We start from the raw sequence: 27,991 nt of genomic DNA on the forward strand, positions 1-27,991 counted from the left end.
CCTGTAGTCTCCTGGTGGTCCCATGGTCGTCACCTGGCTGTTGCCTGGTAGTCACTTGATAGTCAAGTGGTGGTCACCAGGCAGCAGCAACTCTGAGCGTAGGAGAGCGACATGTAGCCATCAAAGTCAGCTGTTGTTGTTTGTCTTTGTTTGTTTGTTTTGGTTCATTGTTCCACCCCAAAGCATCAGAACGTCTCGCCTGACGTCTCCACTTACCGACCAATTCAAGCCAAGTGAGGTCACTTCCTTTGCAAATGAGTTATTGATTGCTTCCATCCACCCACCCATCCATCCATCATCCATTCATCCCTCCATTCATCCCTCCATCCATCCCTCCATCCACCCACCCATCCATCATCCATTCATCCCTCCATCATCCATCCGTCCATCCATCCATCATCCATCCATCTTCCATCATCCCTCCATCCATCTGTCCATCCATCCATCATCCATCCATCATCCCTCCATTCACCCATTCATCCACCCACCCATCCATCATCCATTCATCCCTCCATCATCCATCCGTCCATCCATCCATCATCCATCCATCTTCCATCATCCCTCCATCCATCCATCATCCATCCATCATCCCTCCATTCATCCATTCATCCACCCACCCATCCATCATCCATTCATCCCTCCATCATCCATCCGTCCATCCATCCATCATCCATTCATCCACCCATCCATCCCTCCATGTTCTCCCTCTTCTCCTGTTGAGGGTGGTGGGGGTGGAGCCTATCCCAGCAGCCTTCCCCCTGGACAGGTCACCAGTCTTGATTGCTTCTGAAAGAAAAAATCAGATGCGTGATAAAAATAAAGATGAAATTTATGGCTGATTCCATTTTTATTCACAACAAATGCAACTTGTGTTCTGCCTCCATGTGACATCCGCCCGCTTTCCTCCTGAAGTTCTGTGGCTGTGAAGGGTTCTCCGTGTGATTTTGTGCCTAGAAGATCCCTTTCTTCAAAAAGGTGTTTTCATGAGTAAATGGTTCTGGAAGAACCTCAGAAAAAGAAGAACTTTCTTTCTAACCTCTATTTCTCAGAGTGAATGCAAACTGGCTTTACTTCATGATACAAAGCCGAGACCCCCCCCCCCCCCCCCGAGTGTGGAACCGTAGGACGGCGCCACTGTGGTTCATCCAAGGTCACGTCATGTCAATCTAAAAATGTAAAGGTAAAACAGAAAGCTGGCTGTGTGCTGGCTGGTTCTGTCGTTACCGGGAACGACTCATGATCTCCCACTTACCTGTTGACTGACATTTTTGAGGGCCAAAACTGACAGCCAGCTACTTGGTGCTCCCAGGACCTGGAGAGTGTTTCACCCTGGTGGTCCTACCCCAGGCTGCAGACAGACAGACAGACAGACAGACAGACAGACAGACATTATCCCACTCTGACATCTGGAGAACGTGAGATTTCAACCCTCCACATAAAACACCCAAATAAGCTTCCGAACGAATTATGAACGATAAAGAACGCTATGAAACGTGGCTTAAAAATGTCTGCAGAAGCGTCTCAGAGGCCAGTGTTTGGCTCCAGTCAAGAGGCAAGCACCCCCCACCTTTGGCATTTGGGCTTTGACTCATTCATCGGCAGGGGAGAGGTTGGGCACATGCTTGTATGACAGCGCGCATCACGCATGATCATTCTTTACTGCAGGCTGAATGCTGTGCATCCTATCCTGCATGTCACATCTTGTGTGTGTGTGTGTGTGTGTGTGTGTGTGTGTGTGTGTGTGTGTGTGTGTGTGTGTCTCAGCTGCGTCTCCACCACGTGAGCTTTGCGTGAGAACACAGTGTGACTGACCCAGTGAATTTGGACTCAATATTGTGCGTCTGCATGCTCTGAATGCAGGATAGACACGAGTGTGTAAGTGAAAGAATATCCATTATTGCACCCACACACACCCACACCCACACCCACACCCACACACACACACATCTCAGGAGTCTGTGTCAGACGAGCCAGTATCACAGGGAGCACCTCGTGCTTCTCTGTGTCGAATCAGACAGTAGCAAATCTCAGCTGACAGCGAGGCACAGAGGAAACACGTCCATGAAACATTCAGCAGCAGCAGCAGCGTCCCTGGAGGAGCCTGCTGTTCACACACGCTCGCATGCGACCACGCGCTCATGAAAGCGGCGTTTCTGCTGCAGCTCTTTGAATGGCTACTTCAGCCCTAATCACAAGCCCTGAGAATGGGACCCTGCAACACTGGGCTCAGTAAGGGTGAGGCATGGCCCAATTGATTTCAAGTGGCTGCCAGCATCTTATCGGCCTCTTGCTAAGGCCCCCCCCCCCCCCCGACGCACCTGTCAAAGCGCCATTGTGACCCAAGCATGGAGAAGATTTACCTGCCCTGAGATCAGATGTTTATTATGACATCTGACACTGGAGGCTCAAGCGTCTGGACCACAGATACGGAAGGAGTGTTTAATTTAGAGAGAAGGATGGAAATGAGCAGAAAGACTCATGTGGGGGGGGGGGCAGGATCTATGACAGAGACTGTAAATCCGTATTTAATGCTGCAGTCTCAAATGGTATCCGCAGAACATCAAAGAACCCCCCCCCCCCCCCAGCTCCTCTCACACTAAAATCTAAGAAAGCAAAGCACTCAAAGGATTACTCCAATCGAATATGCTCCCACTGACAGGAACCCCCCCCCCCCCGCTCGCTGCCTCCCGCTCGCAGGGAAGTGTGTGAGGAGAGAGGAACGGAGGAGAGGCGTCCGAGGGAGGAGGATTTATATATAATTAAAGGTTTCATCAATAAAAAGATGTCCGTTTATATGGAGGAAAGGATGCATGAATGGAGCGAGGTGGCGAGGAAGGATCTGCACCCACACACTCGGGTGGGTGGGGGGTTTCTTGATGGCTGATTCAATTACAAAAAATGATTAAAAAAGACTTTTTACTTTGAAGGCTTGGAATGTAGCGATTTCATTTTAGCCTGAGCGAGCTAGCGCCTGCCTCACACCACTTTATACCTCAATAGGCCACGCAGAGCGGCGCGGCTGTGGCGAACCAAAGACCCGCTAATGGCTGGCGTCTTTTCAGAGCAGCCTGAGAACTGGAATGATACACAAGTTGTGGTGCGCCCCCCACTAGCACTCCCCCCCCCCCCCCCCCCCCGCGCGAGGCAGCGGCAGTCGACACATCATTTCTGATTCTTTCTCGTACCCTCGGCTCAGGCTAGCGAAGTTAGCATGTGTTGTCTCCTACAGGGAGCGGGTGGCCTCACCGCTCTGGCCCTGTGCTGCCCCCTGCTGATCTGAACTGTTAAATCATCTGTTTCTTCAGATCCACCATGTAAATGCTTCCATGACCCCCCAATCATACCCATCCCAATAATACTCTTGGTGGGGGGGCATAAATGAACAGAGGTCATGTATGCCACCATGACATCATCAACTGGTTTGCTTACTCCCATTCTGAAGCCTAAAGTCTGGCTCTGTTATTTTTGCCAAGTTTATATTTTTGTCTCATCCATATTTGGACAAGAGGGCGGACCTAAAGATGGTGGTGGGGGGTCTCACTGAGGTACAGACAGGCCTCTGTGCTTAGCCGGTCAAAGGGGCCATCATGACTACAGAGTGAAACTCTTTAAGAGAAGTTTGATCCGGCCCCTGCTGGCCATGGGCCAGAATGCATCACTTGGCTTCGTGGCCATGCGGTCCATTCTTCATCCAGTCTATGAGCCTGCATCAAGGAGACTGTTTTAAACGTTCAGCATCAAAGATGTTCTGATATTCAGATTTTAAAATCAAACAAAGAAAATGAACTTGAGCGTTTGCTGAACTTGGGGTTTTATGATTTTAGGGATTTGCATAAAAAAGTAGCGATGAGGGAGGGTGTTTGTCTTCACCTTCAGACAACAAAGCCTTTTGTTCCTGACAAAACTGACCTTTGTTTGTCAGAACTGTTTCCAAACGCGTCAGGAAGTCCCTGTTGTAGAGCCAAGGAGAGCGAGGAGCCACCCCAACAGACACCTGGACCGCCACATGAAAGATGCAAGAGCTCACAGAGAATATCAGTGCACGGCGAACGTCGGGGAGGCCAGGGTGCAGGCGGAAAGAGGATTGCAGTCCTGCATTTACAGATAATCTTTGGGACGAGGGAGGGCAAAGAGAAACCGAGGAATTCTGTTAACAAAATGAAGGGAAAAAGAGCATCAGCGGCGCTTATCTCTGAAAGACTCCTGCCGCCCAGCCGGGTCAGATGAATAAAGAGGTTTTAACCTAATTTTTCCCATCCACCACTGCTCTGACTGGGCATGACCACTGAGAGCAGGAGACTGCGTGTGTGTGTGCGTGTGCGTGTGTGTGTGTATGTATCTGTGTGCGTGCATGTATGTGCGTGTGTGTGCGTGTGTGTATGAGTGTGCATGTATGTGCGTGTGTGTGTGTGCGTGCATGTGTGTGTGTGTGTGTGTGTGTGTGTGTGTGATGGGATAAAACCTGTGTTTCGACCTGAAAAACACAGCTGGGAGCATCACAAGCATGCAGAACATCCTGTCTATTTACAGTACTACTCTGTGTCCCTGAAATACTTCAAAACAGCAGTTGTCAGTTTATTGTAGGAGAGCCTGGAAAGTCCATATACAGGAAGGACAAGGACGACATGTAGACACGGTGGCAGCGACGAGCCAGAATGATGAAGGAATGCTGCCCTGAACGAGTGTTCTCCAGTCATGACTCATCACGAGGAGGCTGATGTGGAGGAGAGCGGAGTCCTCCTGCCGCTATGCAGTAGCGCCCTCTGCTGGAGGCCGCTGGTGACGCGCCCCCCCCCAGCTGCAGCCATTCACTGCCATTCACTGACAGTAAACGGTGCTTCTCAGCGTGAGGGATACAAGTGCGGGCTGTTTGCGTGATATTTTTCTGAGTCATGTTTTCACAAAGGGGGCTGCACGGTGGAGCAGTGGTCAGCACTGTGGCCTCACAGCAAGAAGGTTACGGGTTCGAGTCCCGGCTCGGGCGCGGGATCTTTCTGTGTGGAGTCTCCATGTTCTCCCTGTTCCTGTGTGGGTTCTCTCTGGTACTCCAGCTTCCTCCCACAGTCCAAAGACATCAATTTGGGGACGAGGCTGATTGATACTCTAAATTGACTGTAGGTGTGACTGTGAGTGTGAATGGTTGTTCGTCTCTCTATGTTGGCCCTGCGATGGACTGGTGACCTGTCCAGGGTGAACCCCGCCTCTCGCCCGTTGACGCAGGGATAGACACCCCCCCCCCCCCCCGACCCTTACTAGTAAGGAATAAGCGGAAGATGACGATGGCTGGATGGATGTTTTCACCGAGTTCGGCGTTGTCTCTGCCCTGTCCTCTCAAGCTTCAGGCTCTTTATTCTGTTGGAAACTCCAGGCTGCATCGTCGAATTCACTTCCTGCCAGGCAGAATGAAGACACTCATCTTAAACTCAGCTGCCTGCGAGCGAGTGTGTGTGTGTGTGTGTGTGTGTGTGTGTGTGTATCCACTCTTCTTTTTCTGGAGTATTCCAATCTTTGACAGGATCTGTAAAAGAAATCATTTCAAGGAAAGGAAAAAATAAAGGGAGCTTTTAATCATTAATCCAATTAAAAGGCAGGATGTGAAGAATGAAATGCGACCGCTAACCCGGTGGATGTGACCTGATGCACAGGTCTGTTTAACAAAGCTGCCAACACTTTGACTGAAGCAGCTCAGAAACCCTCTCCTGCTGGCCTGGGGTCAGTTTCTGAGTGGAGGGGTGTGAGACCGCTGACCTTCTCGGGCTACGTCAGTTAAAAGGATCTTTGCAGCGTCTGAACTGGAATCCAGTCCAGCGCATCATTTTCCCTGATAGTGTTTGAGCTTCAACAAATAAGGAGGAGGAAGAGGAGCTGGTTGATCTGCTCCTCAGTGAAGAACTGGACCGAGTGGCGCCGTGATGAGTCACCAGTGTGATGCAGAATTAGGAGAAGCTTCAGAAGAAGCTCCCATGAGCTGAAGAGCCGTTTTAACATGACGCAGCACCTTCATCATGTGACCCCACTGGTGATTAAGACGCTCATTCCTAGCAGGAACATGTTGTCACGCAACCTTGAGCAGCTCCTGCGTGTCCCTGGTCGACCAGTACTGGATGTTTGAAGCAGGAGAGAGCAGGTGACTCAGGTGATAAGAGACCTCTGCCGTTTCAGAAGCCATGATGGGCCGGACCAGGACTGGCCCCCCAGCACCGGCTCCCACACTCCTGCTTTCATGGATGACATGCGTGTCATGTGGTCACTGGAAACTAAAACACACATCTGTGTGAGCAACTTCGTAATATTTTATCTGCAAACAAGCAACAAAACAAGAGTGAGGGAAAGTAGCTCCCCAGCCCACGGCTGAGCTGCTCAGCAGGAGCAGAGCCACTCCAGCAGGGTCAGGAGGTCAACCTCTGGAACCCAAACGAGGGCTGCTCTCCCTCCTCTGAGCTGCGGCGCGGCTCTCGGAGGTTGCTGCCGGCGCTAACCCAGCCTTGTAGGTCACCTGGTTCATGCGCTGCTGTCATACACTGACGGCGTCCCTCTGGGTACTGACTGTGGTACTTACTTTTCATAAGAATGCCGTTCTGTTGTCTTCCTTCTTCTGTCCAAGGGTTAGCTAGCCGGTGGATCCTGCACCAAGCACCTTGACTGACGACTGTATTTTCTAGCTGGACTTTGAAATCAAAGTAACTTCATCTGAAAAGACAGATAAAACATACCTGACAACTTTGTGAGGACCCTTATGTACTCGATGTCTTCTGTCAGAGGTACCACATGCTAACCCTTCCCACTAGCATCCACTGTGCTCAGCTATTCAGCGGTCAGCTGGTTTGTGTAGGTCTCGGCTCCCTTACGCAGCACGGAAGGAAGAAGAGTGTGCATCTCCTGGTTGGGCTCTGGGGACCATGACCATGACTAATAAGTGTTTCCCAAAGAGTTGGTGTGTTTCTGGAAGGTTTGGTTTGTGGCACTTTTCCTGCTTTACCAATTCTTGTCATGCTCATGAGTTCAAAGGGGATCAACAGTGCAACCCTAATGATCTCATTTGTAGCCGTTTTCTAATCTGACTGGGGTGTTTTACTCAAATATAAATCCTCACTTGATTAAATTCCTGTGCTTTTATTTTGAAGGCGAAAGTGATTAAACTCCTCAGCAGATTTAATGAACATAGAATACAATAGAAATGTGAAATGCTTCAAATCAGGAATTTCCTTTCGATGGACATTTTCTTCAACAGGACCAGTGTGCAGGATGAAGAGGACAGAAGCCGTCATGTGGCAGCAGCCCTCCTCCACGGAACCCAACCTGTTACAGAAGCCCAGAGGGGACAAACGCTCCCCAACATGTCGAACATTAAAACATGAGCTTCAACATGCAGATATTGCTGCAACAGGTTCTCCCAGAGGACGGGCCACACGGGGGCAGGTTTCCTACATGTTTGGAGAGGGCAGTCTTGATCCGTGACCTCATCATTAGATGCCCTCACACTGGTCATTTGAAATCACACTAAGTGATGCAATCAACAGGGAGATGCTTCAACTGTAAGCTGGGAAGACATAAATATAACGAGTGATGAGACAGTCTCAAGCTGCAGCTCAAAGCTGCTGACTCCTCACCAGAGGGAGGAGTCTTGTGTCAGACAGGACCTGAGAGGGGGACATTTAGCCCAAAAGTCTCAGAGCTCGGCTCCGTTTTCCTGTTCATGATGTCTTCTATAGTCGAGATCGGCAACGATTCACTCTGGTCTCTCCGCGGGGCCTGCAGAAAGTCCACCGCTGCACAAACAGGTTTGGGACGCCTGCGTCTTAACACCCGCTTGTCTACCCGGGTCCTGGGTGGAGGGAACCCATCGCAGATCCGAGAGCACGCGGTGGTGATGCCACAGAAGGAGGGGTCATCCGAATGGGACGAGCACTCTGAGCTGCCCTCTGACGGCGAGTCTCTGCAGGTGGGCTGAAGCAGCCTCTTAGAAAGGCCAGCAGGCTTAGCAGTGACAGGCGCGCCGTTACACAGAACAGCGCCATTACACAGTTGTGGAGCAGCATGACAGGAAGGTGGCAGCGCCGTCACGTTCTCAAACGGTTTCATCTTCCGCCGTCTCTTCTGTGTGGGGAGAGAAGTGGAGAAGAAAGCAGCTATTAACCTGGAGTTCTGGTCACTAGAACGATGTCTCCAGCCTCTTTACGCACCTTTCTGTTAGCTGGACAAAGACTCTGTGTCTCTTCAGCATGGAGAATTTCTGGGTCTGTGGTACAAAGAAGGAAGTTCCTCTTTAACAACCAGCTTCTTCAAAAAAAAGCCAACGCATGAAAGAAGAGAGATGCCGACACCTTTAGTGGCGACTAACTGGAATGACTCGGAGTGGATGAGCGGATAGGAAGCACTCCTCTTCAGGCCGGCGTCATCACAGGAAGAAGAGCGCCTGTGAAGGAAACGATCATGGCGAGAAACAGACACTTTATCACTGCGTGAATCCAGGCAGGGGACCAGTGGGAAACGTGAAACTGGTGTAGCGGGGATATAGTCGTAGGCGGTATACCGGTTACACAGTCGTAGGCGGTATACTGGTTACACAGTCGTAGGCGGTATACTGGTTACACAGTCGTAGGCGGTATACTGGTTACACAGTCGTAGGCGGTATACTGGTTACACAGTCGTAGGCGGTATACCGGTTACACAGTCGTAGGCGGTATACCGGTTACACAGTCGTAGGCGGTATACCGGTTACACAGTCGTAGGCGGTATACCGGTTACACAGTCGTAGGCGGTATACCGGTTACACAGTCGTAGGCGGTATATCGGTTACACAGTCGTAGGCGGTATACCGGTTACACAGTCGTAGGCGGTATATCGGTTACACAGTCGTAGGCGGTATACCGGTTACACAGTCGTAGGCGGTATACCGGTTACACAGTCGTAGGCGGTATACCGGTTACACAGTCATAGGCGGTATACCGGTTACACAGTCGTAGGCGGTATACCGGTTACACAGTCGTAGGCATCGTAGGCGGTATACCGGTTACATAAATGTACCCGATGCACTGGTTATGCAGGTGACAGTGAGACCTGCTGGGTACCTTTCGGGGCAGCAGTAGGTGTAGCTCTTGGGCACGGGGGGCTCAGACCCTGCATTTGGAGGCATAATAGAGATGCGGCAGCGGTTGACAAAGAGCAACACAACGAAACACACACACAGCATGAGGGAGAGCAGCAGGTAGTTGTGCCTGTCTGACACCTGAAACACACAAACGATGACCTGGTTAGATCCCACAACACTTGGTCATCTGAATCTCAGTCGCCGGGAAGGCGGCATCTGAAGGCACGAGTCTACCTCACTCTCCAGCTGGCTGACTCGGACTGACAGGTTGAGAACCAGCTGGGTCACGTTCTCCAGTTGACCCTGGAGCAGCTGAATGGAATCAGTCTGACGCTGGTCCTGTAACCAGGGGAAACACAGTCAACTTGGCATTCAACCACACACATAGCACTTTTAATGGCTGACATGTTTGGACATTGTGAATTCAGCCTTCAATTGCATTCACAATAAACATCATAATTAAAGAGGCCAGGAATGCACATCGACACAACTTGGCATTTTGATGAGGACAATTTTGGATGAATCAGAAATCCCTCTTTATTTTTCAGAGGCCAGTCTCAAGATGCAGACAAGCACATTTGAAGTCCATTGAGCGACGAATGTTGGAGGAGATCAGTTTAATACGTTCCAAAGTTTTTGACAAATGCAGTGACAGCTGCACTTCTGCTGCCAGCTCAGATCCAGAGGAAACAGCTACCAGCTCTCGGCTCCGTTTGGATACAAGTTGCAGAGTTGTAGCATTTATGGCTCATAAAGTTTTGAATATGAGATGGTTGTAGCGCCACCATCTGGATAGTTGGTAGTGCTGAGCAGTTTTATTGATCCTGTGATATTAATCGATAGTTTCCCCAGAGAGAATTGATTTTTCAGCCGTGAGTATCGATACATTGAGCCCCATTCCAATCCTCCGTGTTCTGCACTTTGCAGGAAGAGCAGTTCTATCTGCCAGCCACTGGTGTCGCTGTAGAACATTTCCAGTTTACCAGACGACTACGCCTTTCTCATCCGGTGAGAGCTGAGACATTCAGGAGAATGGCGGCGAGTATAAATCCAGCGCCTGCAGGCTTAAACGCAGATGTGTGGGAGCATTTTGGTTCTAGGACAAAAAGGACAGTTCCGATTTAGACAAAAGTGTGGCGGTTTGTGAGCTGAGTCACACAAACGTTAAGTACCCTGGAAGTACCACCAACCTGCGAGCCCTCCTAAAACGTCACCACCCGGACAAGGAAATGCTAACTGAGACTGAGCCCACAAAGCTGAGGCGCGACCCCACACAAACCACGCTGGACAGTGACGGCGGTTGTTGCCACAAGTTCCCATCGTCTTCACCGAGGTCGTAGAAAATGACGGAGTCCAATGCTGCTTTATTAGTCAGGATTTGAGAGCTTATTGGGTGGTGGCAAACACCGGCTTTAGGCGCCTGGTGAACGCGATGGAGCCCCGCTATGCTACTGTCACCTGCCAATTGAATTATTGGCTGCCATCGTTTATTTCTGGTGAAGCTGGTGGCTGGACTGGCTAGCAGCTCCCTCCTATGTTCAGTATCAAGCTAAAACGCTGCCTAAGAAGGCCACTGGCTGCACTTTAACTCTCAATGTTCACTTTTCTAAAGCTTGAAAGCTACAATTTGCACTCAGTTTTAAAAAATGACACTAATTTTCTCACCACATCTTTGATTCATTTTGTCCAGCATTTGTGAGCTGCCAGTCAGAGCCTCATGTTGTGTACTTGATGCTTTCAGTTCAGTTCATTCAATCCAAGTCAACGGAACTCACAAGATGTCACCAAAATCACTTTGTCCTTGAAAACCTTCCAGAAAAGCATGTAAGTGTAGCGAATCGTATCGTGAGACGACTATAGTGATATACAGTATATATCGCATCGTGAGACGACTATAGTGATATACAGTATATATCGCATCGTGAGACGACTATAGTGATATACAGTATATATCGCATCGTGAGACGAATATTGTGATATATATATATATCGTATTGTGAGACGACTATCGTGTAGCGTGTCGTATTGCGAGATTAGTGTATCGCTACAGCCCTAATGATTGGGCCACAAACCAACTGACTGGGCCTCTGTGAAAACTCTGGTTCATTTTCCCATGTTCATGGGAACACAGACCACAAAGAAGAAAGGAAGAAAAGAAGAAAGAAGAAGACATACAGGAATAAATATAATCACGGGATGTTCCCTCTGCTCACCTGCTCCTCTGCGATTCTGGAGGTGTTCTGGAGTTTAATGACGGTGATGTTGAAAGCCTTCTGCATCTCCTCCATCTGCTTACGATACCTTGAATTTCAGAGGGAAACAAACACTGTACTTCACAATATCCCAGAGTTATTGCGCTGGCGGCTGCATGCCGGCTCACCTCTGGCTGAGCTGCTCCAGGTAGCGCCCGCTGAGCGACATGTTCATTTCCAGGGCCTTGATGCGATTGTTGAGCCGCATGAACACAGACTCCTTCTGGCTGGAGCCGTGAACCATGTTGCCGTTCTGCTCTGTGCCATTTGGGGCCTCTGCATAGATGTCTGACAGGGACGGTGACGAGAGCAGGGAAGGGGGGCCGGGAGTCGAGGGGCGTGGGAGCTGGCTACTGCCTCCTAATGATGCAGCCACATCCTCAGACAGATCCTCCATCTTGGTTTCTGTAAGGATGGTTTGACCCCCAGATGGCTCTGGCTCTGTGGGCTTGGGGGGCTCAGTGGCAGTGGTGACACTTTCAAGGGCAGCTGAAGGGGGTTGTTCTAGCTGAGGCGCAGCAGAAGAATGCAGGATGTGGGGCCGATCTGTGGTTTCAGGATTTTGGACAAAAGTGTTTATCTCTGACTGAGAAGCATCTGCGTGTTTTTCTGTTGGCGCCACAGTGGCGTCCTCCATCGTGCTGCTGGGTTTAACATCAACGGCACTGCTGCTGAGAGGCACTGCTGCTTCCATGTGCTGCTCTCGATCCAACACATCCTGGCTCTGTTCTGGCCACAGTGGCTTCACTGGCTCCTCCGAAGAAAGCTGAGGCGTCTCTACAACAGGGGAGGGGTTGGCAGGGGATGAATCAGTGGCGCTGGGCTTGGGGAGGTTGGAGGTTTGACTGGGCTCCAGCAGCGGAGGTTCAGACATGGACTCTTCATGGGATTCTATGGTGGGAGCTGGAGGCTGCTGCGCCACTGATGGGCTGGCTCCACTCACTGGCTCCGGTTCAGAAGCTTGTTCTTTTTCATGGGGCTGATGAACCTCGCTGTGGTGCAGCCTGGGTTCAGGGCATGCGGAGGGGGGCAGGGGTAGGTGCCAAGCGGGGGTTTGGATGGAGGGAATCATCTGCTTTCTGTTTTTAATTTGGGATTTCCTTTGTTTGAACAGCAGAACTGAAGACTGCCGCTGGATGTACTCCTGCAGGGAAGCTGTGCAGCAAGAGGAGGAAAATGAAGGATGTAGTGCACAGTAGTCCAGCTTTGCTTCTTGTTGCTCATCAGAATCCTTTTTTTCTTCCTCCAGCTCTTCCTCTCGATCCAAAAGGATGATTGTGGAGCCAATAGGTTCTTCCTCATCATTCTCCAAAGGAATAATGATGTTGTCCTCTGCTGAGGGAGGCTCTTGCTCAACGGTACCAGGGGGAGGCGCCTCGGGGACAACAGCCTCTGAAGATGGCGCCCCAGGCTCAGGGATGTCCACATCCTCTGGAATCTCTCTCCTCGCCTCGTCTGAGTCTGGACTACAAAGACGGGCACATTTTCAAATACTGAAGAAGCTAGCATGAGGTGGAAGGTTCTTCAGGTGATTATACCACTGACTCTTGTGGGTTTGAATTTTTGAAAGAAAAATCGAAATTAACTACAAATGAACAGTTTTGAATCACGTTCCATTAACACAGATCAGATATTTGGTCGATAATCGTAGCTTGTGGGTTTGTTTCATCAACTTGACAACCAAGATACAGTTAATTTGCCACAATGACAGCTGAGCAGGACTCACACTGGCGGAGGATCAGTCCTGGTGGTCTGAGGAGGTGTTTCATGCTGAGGTGAAGGCTCAGTCGTGTTCACTACCTGGGATGAAATGTTGCCTTCTAGACAGAAATGAGAAGGATTACAGGTGACGGGCAGCACCCGATCCCAGGACACAGGAGCTCCACACTGTCAATGAGTTCAACTAAGCTGGAGTCACGCTGGATCCTTTAGTGACCTTTAAGATTCCTTCAAGATGGTTTTACACATGTGGTCTCTCTGAGGTGCACCAGCACTTGAACCGTCACATACACTGTCCAGCATAAAACTCTTTTGATCATATTAGACAACTCTATAAAGTGAAATTATGCTTGTTTTATGTATAATACCCTGCTCCTTGAAATGACTTTTAAAGAAGAGCTAAAGGTAGGAAGGCCACCACTAGAGGGGGCTGTATGTTGCCATGGGGGTGCACTGCTCTGTGCAGTCAGTGACAGGAAGTCCACGAATAAGAGAAAAGTCTCTGATTCTACATGCAGGACTCATAAAAAAAAGACCACTGTTAACCAGACTTGTGATATTTGCTATTTATTGTGTGTATTTTGTGTAGTTTTGTATACTGGTTATATTTTTTTGGATTCTTATTACCAGTCTAGAAACTATGGAAGTATATTAGTATTCTTTGCATCTCCCGTGCAATTACAGTTTCTATTTCTTTTATGCTGATCTTCATTCAAGTGGGACTTCTCCATCAAATAACCACACAAGTAAATAAAAATCCGTGAGCAAAAAAACAACAGTGCCATTTTATCATATCATGACTATGATAGTCATATTTTGAACATTTGCATAACAGATCAGTGACTGCACCTCCTTCGTAAGACACAGAGCTGTCTGGTGTATGTGTGTGCCGTACCTTGCATCTCGGGGCCTCCACCAAGTACATTAACAGCAATGTTATTGACCATGTTCAAAATGACATCTGAGGAGAGCATCCAGACAGCAGAGCAACACGTTAGCAGCTTGATCCGGCTCGTTGGGGCTACGTCCATCCGTGCCTGCTGTACTCACCCTTGGCTGAGCCTATCAGGTTTTTGGGATACTTGGCTTCCCCAGGTGTGTATCCAGGAAGATCATCTGAAGGACAGCAGCCCACACATACCACGCGATAAACCATGTTAATCACACACAAAAGGACATGGATACAGGTGCCCAATAACCACTGGAACTTTGAAACAACGACTAACTGATGCTCGAATTATCAAGGCAAGTCAAGCTGGTCAACTGTAACTGCCCTGAAGAGCTGAATGAGTTCATCTAACAGTCTCACCGAGGTCGTCTTCCTGCTCATCTGGTCTCTCAGAGGGATCTGATATTTCCTCGTACTCTTCCACCATACTTGTGCCAAACACTCTGGCAGGGAAAGAGAATCAAAGTCATTCTATTACCACGCTCCAGTAGAATTTAATCTGTCCCCTCCAGTGGTCTATTTCTGGGCTACGACAGGTCCTCCTGGCCAGATTTAGAAGGGGGACATTTCATATCAGGTCCTTCATGGCGTCAACTCCGCGGCTGAGGTTCAGGCATCAAACTCATTTATACTAGCAGTTTCAGGACTCTTGCCTCCAGTCAAATGTTCACAAATGCACATTTCTGAAACATTCTTTCACCTGTGATAAATTCTCCAAGAGATGCAAGTCAGAAGTTAATCAAAAGTAATTGATTATGAACCAAAAGATTTTGTCGCTCTCAGCTGAATCACCATCATCTCCAGGGACTTGTGGAGCAAATTTCCATGACCTTTCCAAGACTTCCCTGATTCATTTATTCCTCCAGGCTTGGAACAGCCATTGCTACAATCCTGCGACTTTTCCAGATTTGTCATGACCACATGAAGATGAACTCTGTAATTCTGATGTCAGAATCAAAGTCCACCATGTAAAACAGAAAAGAATGCTAAAAACCAAATACAGCTGTAGTAAGGAAAGTAGCGTTGACAGGCATCAGCTATATTCTGCTCTTACGTTCATGTGTCTCTGTAGAGCTTAAAAGGGTAAAAGCCAGCAGGTGGTCCTATTTTCTCCTGACATCATGTTTTATACTTCAGGGTCGAGTTATGAACGCTGACTCGCAGGAAGATGACGTACCTTATGAGACTGAGGGGACAGAAGTGTTCGGAGCCAAAGTGAGAGACCAGCTCCACCTGAAACACATGCAGATTCATTCTTAATTAAATGTGTGGTTTTATTATGCTCCACCAGAGTCTCAGCAGTGATTGTGTTATTCACACACAGAAAAGCCTTTTTTGTTGTCTAATCGACAACCTGAGCGCAAATGAGTGACTAAATCACTGCTCGCATAATAGGCTTGATTATTTGAGAGGCAGCAGGTGTTGTTTAAATACTCTTTAGCTGTGATATTCATGTACTAACAGAGTACTGCAGGTGGTCAAAATAAGTACTTTAGCAGCAGTTAGATTAGCTTCTGTTCCAAGTTGATTAGCACACAGGAGCACCACACATTCCATGTTTTCTATTGCATTGACTCAATCCCCAGACCTCTGTAAGAAACACAGGCTAACCTTTATGTACTTGATGAACATCTGAGGCAAGAGAAACAGAAGAAAAGAGAAAAAGTTAAAGAGATGTACACATGCACTCAATAACAAGACAAAGAGAGAATGTAGTCACTACCTATCAAGGAGGTCAAATGCTTTTCAAAATCTCCTTGTCACATTTTACATTTCGATGAGCATTTGCTCATTTCCAGAGGTGAGAGTTGCCAACACCTGCCGTATTCATACAAGAGACAATAGAAAGGCATTTTGACTCCTAAAAGAGGGAAAAGAACACAAGTGAAACTTCCATTCAAGTAGCTTGAGAAACACTTGAGATCATTCCTAAACATTCACCTGCAGGGTCCAAAGTGATGACAGATGTCTAGGATCGATTAATTCATAGATCTGAAGTTTAAATTTTCCTTTAAATATAAAACCTGCCATCCTGGTGTCTTTAGGTTGCCAGGTTTATGTGGTGCAGCTAAACATGCCGTGAAGTCTCACATGACAGATTTTAGGCGTGTCCTTGTTGATGCATGATCCAGTGCTTGATTAAGTGGAAACAGAGCAACTGGACATCTCAAGTGTAGATGGTGGGATGCGCGGTGCAGGTAAAGCTCTTTGCTGGTGCAGGTGCGTCTGCGTCCCTATGGGAGTGTATTGTGAGGCCGCGGGGTGCAGCTCCTAAAATAGAACAACCCTGGAGATGGTTTGTGGCTGGAGCTCCTTCAGCTCAAGCACCTCAGATATGATCATGACAAATATTATATTACAAACTTTTACCTGCCAGTGAGCAGATTGTCCTCTGAAATTAACCCCTCAAATCTAAAATCTACCAGCATTTACAACTTAGCGGGTGGTAGTTTTGGACACTGTTCCCCTGCATTAAAAGGTTACAGCGGTTCCCAGGGTGCGATATTGTCATGGTAAAGGCTAACAAACGGCAGCCTTGTGACACGGAGGAAAACAACAACACTGCGTGCTCACCTTCACATATTTAGCATAAAGATGTTCATCCAGTGGGAAGCTCTGGACTGTGCGTTCATCCCGGGCATGGAAGGTCCCCAGCTTCAGCCACTTATTGGTTGGATATCTGCAGGAGATTTGGTCAGTCATGATGATAACAACCATGTTCTCACTGAAGTATGACTTTTTTTTATATGGATGCGCATTTAATTTAGAGGGGAGCCCGGGAGACAGGAAGTGCAAGCACATGCCAGCTGAAACTGCTTCCTGGAGCTTTCACTTCCTGTGTGCCTGTAATGTTCAGAGACGGCGTGACAAGCACAGAGATGCAGAGGGAACTCAGAGTGCTGCTCTGCACTACACTGACACAAACTGCACTCTTTCAAGTACAGGTGAGAGGTCAAAGGTGATACGAGATGGGATAGACCAAACCGAGCCCTCTTAAAATAGAAATTAGGAACTTTGAACCGTGTAAAAGGGATGCATACCGATCGCTGATGGAGACGAGAAAGTCTTTGGGCGTAGAAGAGAAGAGCTCAAAGTTAGCGATGTCCAACTGTTTGACCTGGATGGGCTCACAGAGCTCAATAATGAACCTGGCAGAGAGACAGCAACAAACGCCTGCTTCACAGGGAGGCCAGAAGAAACGTGTCCACAAACTCACATTCACGTCCAATACGACATACCAGATTTTATTGCTGCAGGGGTTCAGCATGTACAAGTCCATGTTTTCCTTCAGTATAGAGGAGGTGCTCTGTGTGGAACACATCAGGACATGATGTTAATTTGTCCAACACCGACAGGACAGCCAGCACTACCATACACACCTTTGCCTCTGGGTTAGCACCAAGAATCTTAGCTCCACACTCCACTGAGGCATAGTTATTGAAGTTCTTCTGCACCTTCTTCACTACATGAGGAGCCCCGTTGTTAGAGGTGTGAGTAGACAGAGCTATGAATTGAGAAAAAGAAAAGAGTGAACTGAAGAGTTGAAGATTCATTTCTCACATTTAACTTTGAGGTCAAGCAACAATCTTAACTTTTCTCTTTCTCCACCTCCATCATCTTGCGCTTCCACTCATCAAATGTGGGGATGTCCTCAGGGTCTTTGCTGCTCACGCTGGAATCTGTGTCTGTGGCAGCAGGGGAGCTCAGGTCCTGTCAAAGATAATGAGAACAGGAGAGCTGGGACAACTCCTCACGTAGTCAGAGAGGAAAGTAGCACGCATCTGTATCTGTGTTCCTTACTTGATCCTTCAGCATGTGTGACGCATTGGGCTCCAGATACTGACCAGCAGGGGAACTCACAGAAGGGTCACTGAGAGTTTTAGTTCCTGAGGCGTGAGCATTGGATGTGTTCTCCAGAACTATGGGAAGACTCCTGCAAGGAACAGTACAACACCACGAGCCCAGGTTGCTAGTAATACTACCATGACAACAACACCAAAGAGGTGCTGTGTTCATAAGCAGCAGAACCCACCTCTCATCGTCATATGGATTTGTGTCCTCTTCACATTCGTCTGTAGGCAGGTCAGAATCAACCACCACATGAGGAGCTACGTCAGCTGCATCATGTGAAACTCTACCATCAAGCAAAAGTCCATGTCATATTTTGGGTTGGCTGGAAAAAACTCATCATAACAAAGGTGACCTATGAAAAGCTTGCCTGTGTGGGATGTTGTCCTGAAGGGTGCTGGGACTATCGATGTCCTCCTCAGCAGCAAAACTGGAGATGAGGTCAGAGGGTGCAGTCAAGGGGGCTGATTCTTGGTCTTGAGTGACAGACACTTCCAGATCTGGAATTTCTGAGCCTTGATCAGGTTCTGGATCAGGGTGTGAAATTCCCACGTCTGTCTCCAGATCGACAGAAGACTCATCCAGCTGAAAGGCCTGAGAGACAGAAGATATCTGAGCAGGAAACAGTTGAACACCTCTGCCGTTCTTGTGCCAACTGGCCATCAGATCATAAATCAGCGACTGAAGGGATGAAGACTGATTGACTCCTCGAAGACCATCAGATCGCCTAAAGCAGTTTGACACATGAATGAAGACCTCAAGTACCCCAGTTTGCCTCCCGTGGTGATCTAGCGTGCCCACACAGCTTTGACATACAGACAGCAGCACACATACAGTGAGCGAGCAAGTGCAGAAAACACATCCAGATATATGATGAGCGAGGCTGCAGCGCCATGAGAGCACAACAGTTCACGTGTCACTTGTCTCTCAGCTGCAGCTCACTCATGAACGGGGGAGTGGAAATGTCCCCTCTCGTTACAGCAGCGTTTCTCAAAGTGTGTGGCCCCCCTGGGGGGGTGCGGAGTCGTCCCGGGGGGCGCGAGTCACCCGATGTCCAAAAATTATTTCCCCCCCTCACCTTTCGCTTTGTTTATGGTTCCACCGCGAAAAACTTCTGACGTCCAAACATTAGTCCCCCAGCTCACAACACCAGACAGCAGAGACAACGGTCCTCGCAGTGATCGTGTTTAGTTTGAGGGACCTCCTCACTGACAGATAAACTAATGGAACACATCACGAGCGACAAAATACACTGTTTAATTTCATCAAGCTCCACTGAAATCATACCTTCACCTCTGAATAGTGATGTTTTTTGTCCTCCTCTGGTGTTGTATGCTCTTGTTTTTGCGGCTCATCCTCTGGCAACAGCTCATGTTCAGACAATGACGGGGTCGGTAAGGCCAAGCTCTCCTCCACCTGGAGGAACCGCACACACACCCACATTCATGCCACCATCAGGGGGGGTGGCTGCATCAGAGAATCGATGTTCTCAGCCCACACAGCATTCAGGTGCTGTTGTGCAGCTCATTCCTCCAGGGTTTCAGCCTGGCAGCAGGTCACATTCAATGGAGGAAATAATTATTTGATCCCTCACTGATTTTGTAAGTTTGCCCACTGCCAAAGAAATAAACTTTCTATCCTTTCAATGAAGGATAGAATTTTTTTCTTGAATCGGGATTGGATTCTTTGTCTCAGTGCAGAGAAATTGAAAGCATGGGAGTGTTAAGTTACAAATCAAGCACTTCAGGTCAAGCGCTTGTTTTCAAGTTCCTAGTTTTCTCTTGAATTATTTCAATGTGTGACAAAGGACATTTTGCGATGAGTAGATTTTATCTGCCCTATGACAGCAACGCTCCATCAAGGCTGTGCTGCAGATGCTGATGAAAGGGTGATGACCCTGGGTGGTATGACTGGGAGATGATGCTAAAGGACTGACACCAACCTGTGTTTCTATTCATTCTACATTCAGATGGTTGCTGAACGAAACCCAGAGTGGCAACAGTTCAGCGAGCCCCTTCAGGGAAGGCTTGCTGTGATACAGTTATTCTATTTATGTTTAAACATTTGTTTTATCTCATTTATGTTTAACCATTTGTATTTAGTTTAAACTGCACTCAATCAATGTTTCTTGACCTGTAATATTTATTATCATTGTGTCGTTTTTGTAATGTAAATCGAGGGGGCAAAAGCAGTCTTGGCTCAAGAAAATCAGCTCAAGCAAATTCGGCAGTCCACAATCGGCCATCGGCGAAGGGCGATGGAAAAAAATCAGAATCAGTATCTGCCCTAAAAACTCCAGATCGGTCTAACCCTACTTTTAATGGTAGGTTTATTTCAAAAAGTGAGAGAGAGAGAATATCAAAAAGAAAATCCAGACAATCATAATACAAAAAAGAAAAAAATGTACTTGCATTTCATTGAGTTACATAAGTATTTGATCCCCTACCAACCATAAAGAATTCTGGCTCCCACAGACTCTTGCTCTAAGAAAGTACTATCAGACACTAAGCTGTCCTTCATGGGCAAGACCAAAGAACTGTCCAAGGACATCAGGGACAAGACTGTAGACCTGCACAAGGCCAGAATGGGTTACAAGACCACAGGCAAGAAGCTCGGTGAGAAGGAGACGACTGTTGGTGCAATAATTAGAAAATGGAAGAAACACAAAATGAATGTCAATCTCCTCGTCTGGGGCTCCACACAAGATTTCAGCTTGTGGGTATCAATGATGATGAGAAAGGTGAGGGATCAGCCCAGAACACGCAGGGGAGCTTGTTAATGATCTCAAGGCAGCTGGGACCACAGCCACCTAGAAGACCACTGGTAACACACAACGCCGTGGATTAAAATCTTGCAGCGCCTGTAAGGTCCCCCTGCTCCAGAGGGCACACGTCCAGGCCTGTCTGAAGTTTGCCAATGAACACCTGAATGATTGGGAGAAGGTGATGTGGTCAGGTGAGTCCAAAATCAAGCTTTTTGGGAATAAATTCCACTCGTCATGTTTGGAGGAAGAGGAATTCAGACAATGACCCCAAAAACACCATCCCCACCATCAAGCATGGAGGTGGAGGCATTATGCTTTGGGGGGTTTCTCTGCTAAGGGGACAGGTCAACTTCACCGCATCGAGGGATCGATGGATGGGGCTTTGTACCGTGACACCCTGGGTGACAACCTCCTTCTCCCAGCCTGAAAACTTAAAATGGGTTGTGGATGGGTCTTCCAGCGCGACAATGACCTGAAACATACAGCCAAGGCGACAAAGGCGAGGCTCATAATGAAGCATATTCAGGTCGTGGAGTTGCCTCGCCAATCTCTGGACAAAAATCCTACAGAAGATCTGAGGAGGGAGTTCAAGCTTCAGGTTGCCAAGCGACAAGGGCTGAGCAGTTTTATTGATCCTGTGACATTTATCGATAGTTTCCTCAGAGTATAGATTTTTCAGCCGTGAGTATCATCACATTGAGCCCCATTCCAATCCCTCGTGTCCCACTCTTTGCAGGAAGAGCAGTACTATCTGCCAGCCACTGGTGTCGCTGTAGAGCATTTCTAGTTACCCAGACGACGACGCCTTTCTCATCTGGTGAGAGCTGAGACATTCAGGAGAATGGCGGCGAGTATAAAGCCAGCGCCTGCAGGCTTAAACGCAGATGTGTGGGAGCATTTTGGTTCTAGGACAAAAAGGACAGTTACGATTTAGACAAAAGTGTGGCGGTTTGTGAGCTGAGTCACACAAACGTTAAGCACCCTGGAAGTACCACCAACCTGCGAGCCCTCCTAAAACGTCACCACCCGGACAAGGAAATGCTAACTGAGACTGAGCCCACAAAGCTGAGGCGCGACCCCACACAAACCACGCTGGACAGTGACGGCGGTTGTTGCCACAAGTTCCCATCGTCTTCACCGAGGTCGCAGAAAATGACGGAGTCCAATGCTGCTTTATCAGTCAGGATTTGAGAGCTTATTGGGTGGTGGCAAACACCGGCTTTAGGCGCCTGGTGAACGCGATGGAGCCCCGCTATGCTACTGTCACCTGCCAATTGAATTACTGGCTGCCATGGTTTATTTCTGGTGAAGCTGGTGGCTGGACTGGCTAGCAGCTCCCTCCTATGTTCAGTATCAAGCTAAAACGCTACCTAAGAAGGCCACTGGCTGCACTTTAACTCTCAATGTTCACTTTTCTAAAGCTTGAAAGCTACAATTTGCACTCAGTTTTAAAAAATGACACTAATTTTCTCACCACATCTTTGATTCATTTTGTCCAGCATTTGTGAGCTGCCAGTCAGAGCCTCATGTTGTGTACTTGATGCTTTCAGTTCAGTTCATTCAATCCAAGTCAACGGAACTCACAAGATGTCACCAAAATCACTTTGTCCTTGAAAACCTTCCAGAAAAGCATGTAAGTGTAGCGAATCGTATCGTGAGACGACTATCGTGATATATATATCGTATCGTGAGACGAATATCGCGATATATCGTACCGTGATATATATATAGTATTGTGAGACGACTATCGTGATATATATCTCTATATATCGTATCATGAGCCGACGATCGTGATATATATATATATATCATATCGTACCGCGAGATTAGTGTACCGCTACAGCCCTACAAGCAACAGCTACAAAACCTTAAGGGTTTGGAGAGGATCTTCACAAAGGAGCGGTTCACATTCCTCCTGAGATGCGTGGAAACCTAGTATTCAACTACAAGAAACGTCTGACCTCACAACTTGCCAACCAAGTACTCAGTAATGTTTTGATGGGGGATCAAATACTTATTTCACTCAATAAATTACAAAATAATCTAAATCTTTTGTTTGTGAATCATTATTTCCTCCACGATATGTGGTTGTCTCATTAACTCAAATGTCATGAAGTAAGGGAGGCACAATCATATCAGCAGACACTGGGGTTGGTCCGATAACCGATATCAGTCCCGTCAGTTCCATACCAGTGAAAGAATCCAATATTGTGCATTCATCAATGATGTGCATGGTCCCACAGGTGTCTCTCATACAGCTACCTTGTGTTGATGAGACTCTCTTGATTCTTCCTCCACACTGACGTCCTGTGAGGAGGACACGGGCCGTTGGGTCTCCTGGTGCGACTCTGTACAACCAACATAACAACTAGGGGACCTAGCAGACAAAGAGGCAGCAATTAGCATCATAGGACACAGAAGCAGTTTGTATGAAGAAGGATCCACAAATAATGTATTAAGTCAAAATGACCTGGCAACTGAGAGACGGTTTAAGCTGAAGGCGACTAAAAAACTCTGGAGCATTTGTTTGACTGCTGTGGGTTATCGACACTCTGAGAAGGCCTAAATGTCCTGGACCCCAATGCCAGCAGATATCTTATCTGTATCCCGACTCAGGGACTGTTGTCAAGCTCATGCTGTTGCCTGGCACATTTTTGGTAAAAAAAATAAAATAAAAAAAACTTTTACAGAAAAAATATAAATGAAAAATAATGAAAATAATGGTTTATTTTCTTTCAGCGACATCACCTCAGTACTTGTAAGTAGCTATTTTCAAGTGTTCTAAGGGTAGTTTAATCCATCAAACACTGTTGTTTTGTGTAAAACTGCGCTGGAGAACAAGGACAGGGATGGTATCTTAACCGCTGGCAGGTTAACAGCACTAACTGGCAGTAACAACACTGGAAATGACAGTAATAATGATGTCACACTCCTATCAGGGGGAAAGTTCCTCTTGCTCCAGGGCTCAAGTCTCAAAGACCGCCCCTGACAGCAGCTGCACCTTGTCAACAATCCAGGCCATTATTTGGATTTTGTTCAGGATTCCAGGTCGAGCGTGTTTCTTGGCCACTGTGCTGGCGTGCCCAACTCCTTTGTTGATGTGATTTGCGAGGCGAGACTTCTCACTGAACAACACAGCACTTGTTTTCTAATTGAAAGCCAGCAGCCACAATGTTGCTGCAAAAGCAGCCAAACAAGTGGTGTTAAGGCCCAGCACTCTGAATAATTAACTAGCTGTTTACAGGCCAGCAGCACCCAGACTGCTGGTGTCTGTGACCGAGGCACTCTTGGAGAACACCAGCATGGCGGAGCGCGAGACCACAGGCTGCCTGCTACATATCAACGTCCCAACACTAAGACTTTCCTTCCCAGTACTGATTCTGCCACCTAAACTTGCCAGTCAGCAGATACAGAGACCTGATCCAACCCAGTGTCTCTCTAACAAGCTCTGACTCTGTCGGGATATTATACTTCCCCACATGCCACCACTGAATTGAGGGGGTGCCCCCCCTCCACAACAAGACCCCACCCTCCCTGGAAGCAACAAAAAGATTTATCCATTTATGTTGTTCAGGCTACTGTACCTAATGTATGTATTTAACCCAGCTGATCAGTGTGTGACCTCCAGGATGTGACCACATCAGTCCCATCTCATCACTCCAGGTCACATGGTTTAGGACTGTGAGGAAAGTCAATCTTTCTCTTATCAATGATGCAAAATGTCATGGGCTGCATGTTTAATGCCGATATGAAAAAATACAAACCAACTGAATGAAATACTTCACTAATACTAGAAATGCAATTCAAAAGTGATTTTAACACCCACATACACATTCCTTAAGAGTTTGAATCCAAATCCTGCACAAGCCTACGGGAAAAGAAGCTGCTCCAAACAGCCTGCCATGAGCCAAACATGAGAACGATGACTTGTTTCTCAGGGAGTAGCAGTAGCAGTAGTAGTAGTACTAGTAGTAGTAGTGGTAGCAGTAGCAGCAGCAGTAGTAGCAGTAGTAGTAGTACTAGCAGTAGCAGTAGTAGCAGTAGCAGTAGCAGCAGTAGCAGTAGCAGCAGTAGCAGTAGCAGTAGCAGTAGCAGCGTCAGTTGTGTGGAACTGGTTTGGGTTTGCAGCGACCGACACTGAACAGGTGACTGCAGCTGCCAAGTTTGTCTGAAGCTCATCACAACAAAAGGCAGCAGCACAACAAACTCGTTTCAGCTTCTAAAACAGAGGCATCCAGCAGAGCGGGAGGATGAACGAGACCGCTAGAACCCACAAACTCTTACTAAAGAACGGCTCCCCGTGGTGGAACCATTCACTCACGGGACCACTATGATAAGAGAGGCGCCATGGAGAGCCATCACTGAAGCGGTCGCTCTGCACGGCGCTAAAGATTCGGTCCCCATTTATACAGTGGTTACAGTTTTTGATCAAATGAAACAGAGCTTGTTTTGACTTCTCTGTCCTTTGTACTTCTTGTTTTCTTAACAAAAAAAAAGGAAAAAAATTGTGCATTGAAATGTTTGTGAAAAAATCAGAGATTTTATTTTTAGTCCATATCGCCCAGTCCTTATACACACACACACACACACACACCCATACACATATAAACACATCCATACACATATAAACACATCCATACACATGTATACGAGGGATGTTGGCTTTTCTGCCGAAATTTTCAACTCTATAAATAAATAAATGTACACACACACATACATCTTTACATATGCACACATATATATGTGTATATGTGTGTATATATACACACACATATACACATATATATACATACATACACATACTGTATACATACATATACATACTGTATATACATACACATACTGTATACATACATATACATACTGTATATACATACACATACATACATACACATATACATACACATACATACATACACACACGTTCTCTTTTTATTTGACTAAGTTTGTATGATTGAAGTGATACTTAAGAATTACGATGTATATAAATACACATTTCAGAACCATCAGTAATTTGTGTGGAAGTATGAAACAATGATTCCGTTTATTACATTGTATTTTTTGTACAAAATAATAGTAATTTGACATTTTTAAAAACGAAAGCAGGCAAACTTCACTCTCACGAGTGTGACACAAATGAACTGGTCAACCAGCCCTGCTGACTCAGGGGTCCGTTTGGTTCTTCGTTCCTCTGCTAACGTGCCATAGCAACAGCAGCTGCTTGATAGGACATGCAGGTGTAATCAGCTAAATTAGCCATCGCGGCAGTAAATGACACCTGTGCTCTCCTGACGTGACGCGTCTCAACATACTGGACCATGAATCAGCTGCTCCAGGCCTGAGCCAGTGCCTTGATCAGAGGCACGATGCCAACATTAAAGGTCAAAATGAACTCAGGCTTCAGTGGAAAGTCAGGGTTCAGGTGCTGCTGGAGAACGTGGAGACCAGCACCAGTACCAGCAGTAGCACTAGCTCTTCAACACCCGTACCAGCCCTCCAGCACCAGCACCAGCCCCGCCCCCCAGCACACAGCCAGTCATGTTGTGTTTGTTGCTTACTACCACCGGGATTATAGATCATAAAATAATCCCGCATAATCCCTGTAACTGCCGGTTTTGCTGTGTTCAGTCAACAACCGTCCAGCTTTCTCCACGATTGACGTGACGGGGCTCTAATCCCGGTTAATCGGAGAGAGCGACGGTGAGCACCTGCTACCTGTCATTCGCTCCACCAGGTGTCTTATTTCGTCAAACTGTCGGTTCAACGGGGTTGTCAAACAACTGCGATTTAGAACGTTTCAAATAAACCCGACAGAAACAACAGCAGCCGAATATCGTGAGCAGAAACTCCATTTACCCGGTAGTGTTGAGATAACCGGGTTAAACCGAGCCAATTCTGGGCCAGCAACTCGTGCTAACTGGTAACGGTGTCAACACCGGAGAAGTTAGCCAGGTGCCACATCACAGCTAGGTAGCTAGCGCTAGCTTCCGCGCTGCACCTGCTTCAACCCGGAATAACATCCAGGAAAACAAGTAAACAGTTACTGCTAACTAGTTGTTTTGATGTTCCACTGCGGGAATGATCACGACACACAGGGAAGAGAAGGAGCGGACTTACCGACAGACGAGAACAACACACAAGAGTGACACCAGCCGCCATGACAGAGGCGTCATCTTCATCCCGCTCCGGCCGGGGCACACATCGTCGCCGTGCTCGCGAAATGCGCTAGACGGGTCCAGCTGGCTGTGCCTTCCTCAGCCTTGTGCGGCGGACCTCTACCAGCTCCAACCCTGACAGTTAGCCGCCTGACAGCCGGAGGGAGGAAACACAACCTTACGCCGACAGTCAGCGCGACTCATCCGGCCAATGAACGAGCGAGGACGCGGCTGCGCAGCTCTGCTGGGGGAGCGCTCGTTTCTGGGCCAACGGTCGCCCGCGTGGGTGGGTTCCTTCTACTGGGAATTAATTTATTTACCCTGCTGGATATGACTTCTGACTAAACAAGCACGGAGACGTATACCCATTCCCGGAACCAAAGGAACTTCGTCATAACGAACCAAGAAGCAATCAGGTCGATGTGTCAGTGAGATCGTGACTTGTAGCTCCCCTGGTGACGTCACCCTGCCCTGAAGGTACGTGTCTTAGAGAAGAGGAGTTACTCGTTTCTTGGACCTGGAGGAGACAGGCAACTAGCTGACTTTGGACTTTCTTTTGATCTCTGAGCTCACCCTCTGATCTTGGAGTTTCTGACTGTGGTCTCATAGTTTTTGCTGTGATGTTTGATGAGAGACCCTCTGATTATTTTACAGAGCATTAAAGCTTTCCGGGCCGGGTCCTGACTCTCCTCTCAGTCTGTCATTATCAGATCCTGGACCCTCAGATCTCCTGGACCCCCTCAGACCTCCTCAGACCTTCTGGACCCCTCAGACCTCCTAGACCCCCAGACTTCAAACACAGAGATTTATTTACTTTCATGGAACATTTCCCTCCATCACCCCAGCTTTCAGTCATCCAGATTCAGATTAAGAAAACTTGTCTCCTTGGGGGGCAATGGAGGGTCGGTCCGAGTCATTCTCGCCCGGACTCGGACTGACATGAGGATCAAACACCTGGCAGAAATATTCCCACAATGCGATCGACGTGGTGACGTTCAGAGTGAGGTGGAGGGAGGCTCGTGAGTTACAGGTGTTTTAGGGTGATCAAAACCTCCGGATAATCGACTACGTTCTCTCCGAGAATTCAAATCCTGTTCGGGAGCAAGTTTAAAACCGGTGGCCATTCTGTCGCTTCTACCAGTTCTCTGCTGTGGTCGCTAGAGGGCGCCATCACCCCAGGCGCGCACCAGGTGAGCGTTAGGAAGAAACGCC

General features: G+C 47.7%; 1 protein-coding gene across 3 annotated transcripts; it reads right to left on the reverse strand.

The window, feature by feature from the left end:
- Nucleotides 1-7,074: 7,074 nt before the first annotated feature.
- LOC147261145 (SUN domain-containing ossification factor) lies at nt 7,075-27,167 on the reverse strand. 3 transcript variants are annotated; one of them, XM_086203051.1, is made up of 24 exons: nt 26,742-27,167; nt 22,887-23,001; nt 19,148-19,276; nt 18,231-18,454; nt 18,045-18,146; nt 17,813-17,945; nt 17,605-17,722; nt 17,392-17,516; nt 17,251-17,318; nt 17,053-17,160; nt 16,586-16,691; nt 15,623-15,643; nt 15,189-15,244; nt 14,372-14,454; nt 14,113-14,178; nt 13,958-14,023; nt 13,070-13,160; nt 11,472-12,809; nt 11,305-11,392; nt 9,326-9,430; nt 9,072-9,229; nt 8,325-8,416; nt 8,184-8,239; nt 7,075-8,097 (listed from the first exon to the last, which is right to left on the reverse strand). In XM_086203051.1, the coding sequence occupies exons 1-24, from the start codon at nt 26,801-26,803 to the stop codon at nt 7,630-7,632; spliced, it is 3,978 nt and encodes a 1,325-aa protein (XP_086059177.1). In that variant the 5' UTR covers nt 26,804-27,167; the 3' UTR covers nt 7,075-7,629. The 3 variants fall into 3 exon arrangements, with proteins under 3 accessions (XP_086059177.1, XP_086059176.1, XP_086059178.1); XM_086203050.1 differs by having other exon boundaries at nt 7,076-8,097; nt 13,070-13,163; nt 26,742-27,166; XM_086203052.1 differs by lacking the exon at nt 15,623-15,643 and having other exon boundaries at nt 7,076-8,097; nt 13,070-13,163; nt 26,742-27,166.
- Between the last annotated feature and the right edge of the window lie 824 nt (nt 27,168-27,991).

Source organism: Aulostomus chinensis, chromosome 5 (assembly GCF_037954235.1).
Source record: "Aulostomus chinensis isolate RoL2024-O1b breed Wild chromosome 5, RoL_Achi_v1.0, whole genome shotgun sequence".
Classification (NCBI taxonomy): domain Eukaryota; kingdom Metazoa; phylum Chordata; class Actinopteri; order Syngnathiformes; family Aulostomidae; genus Aulostomus; species Aulostomus chinensis.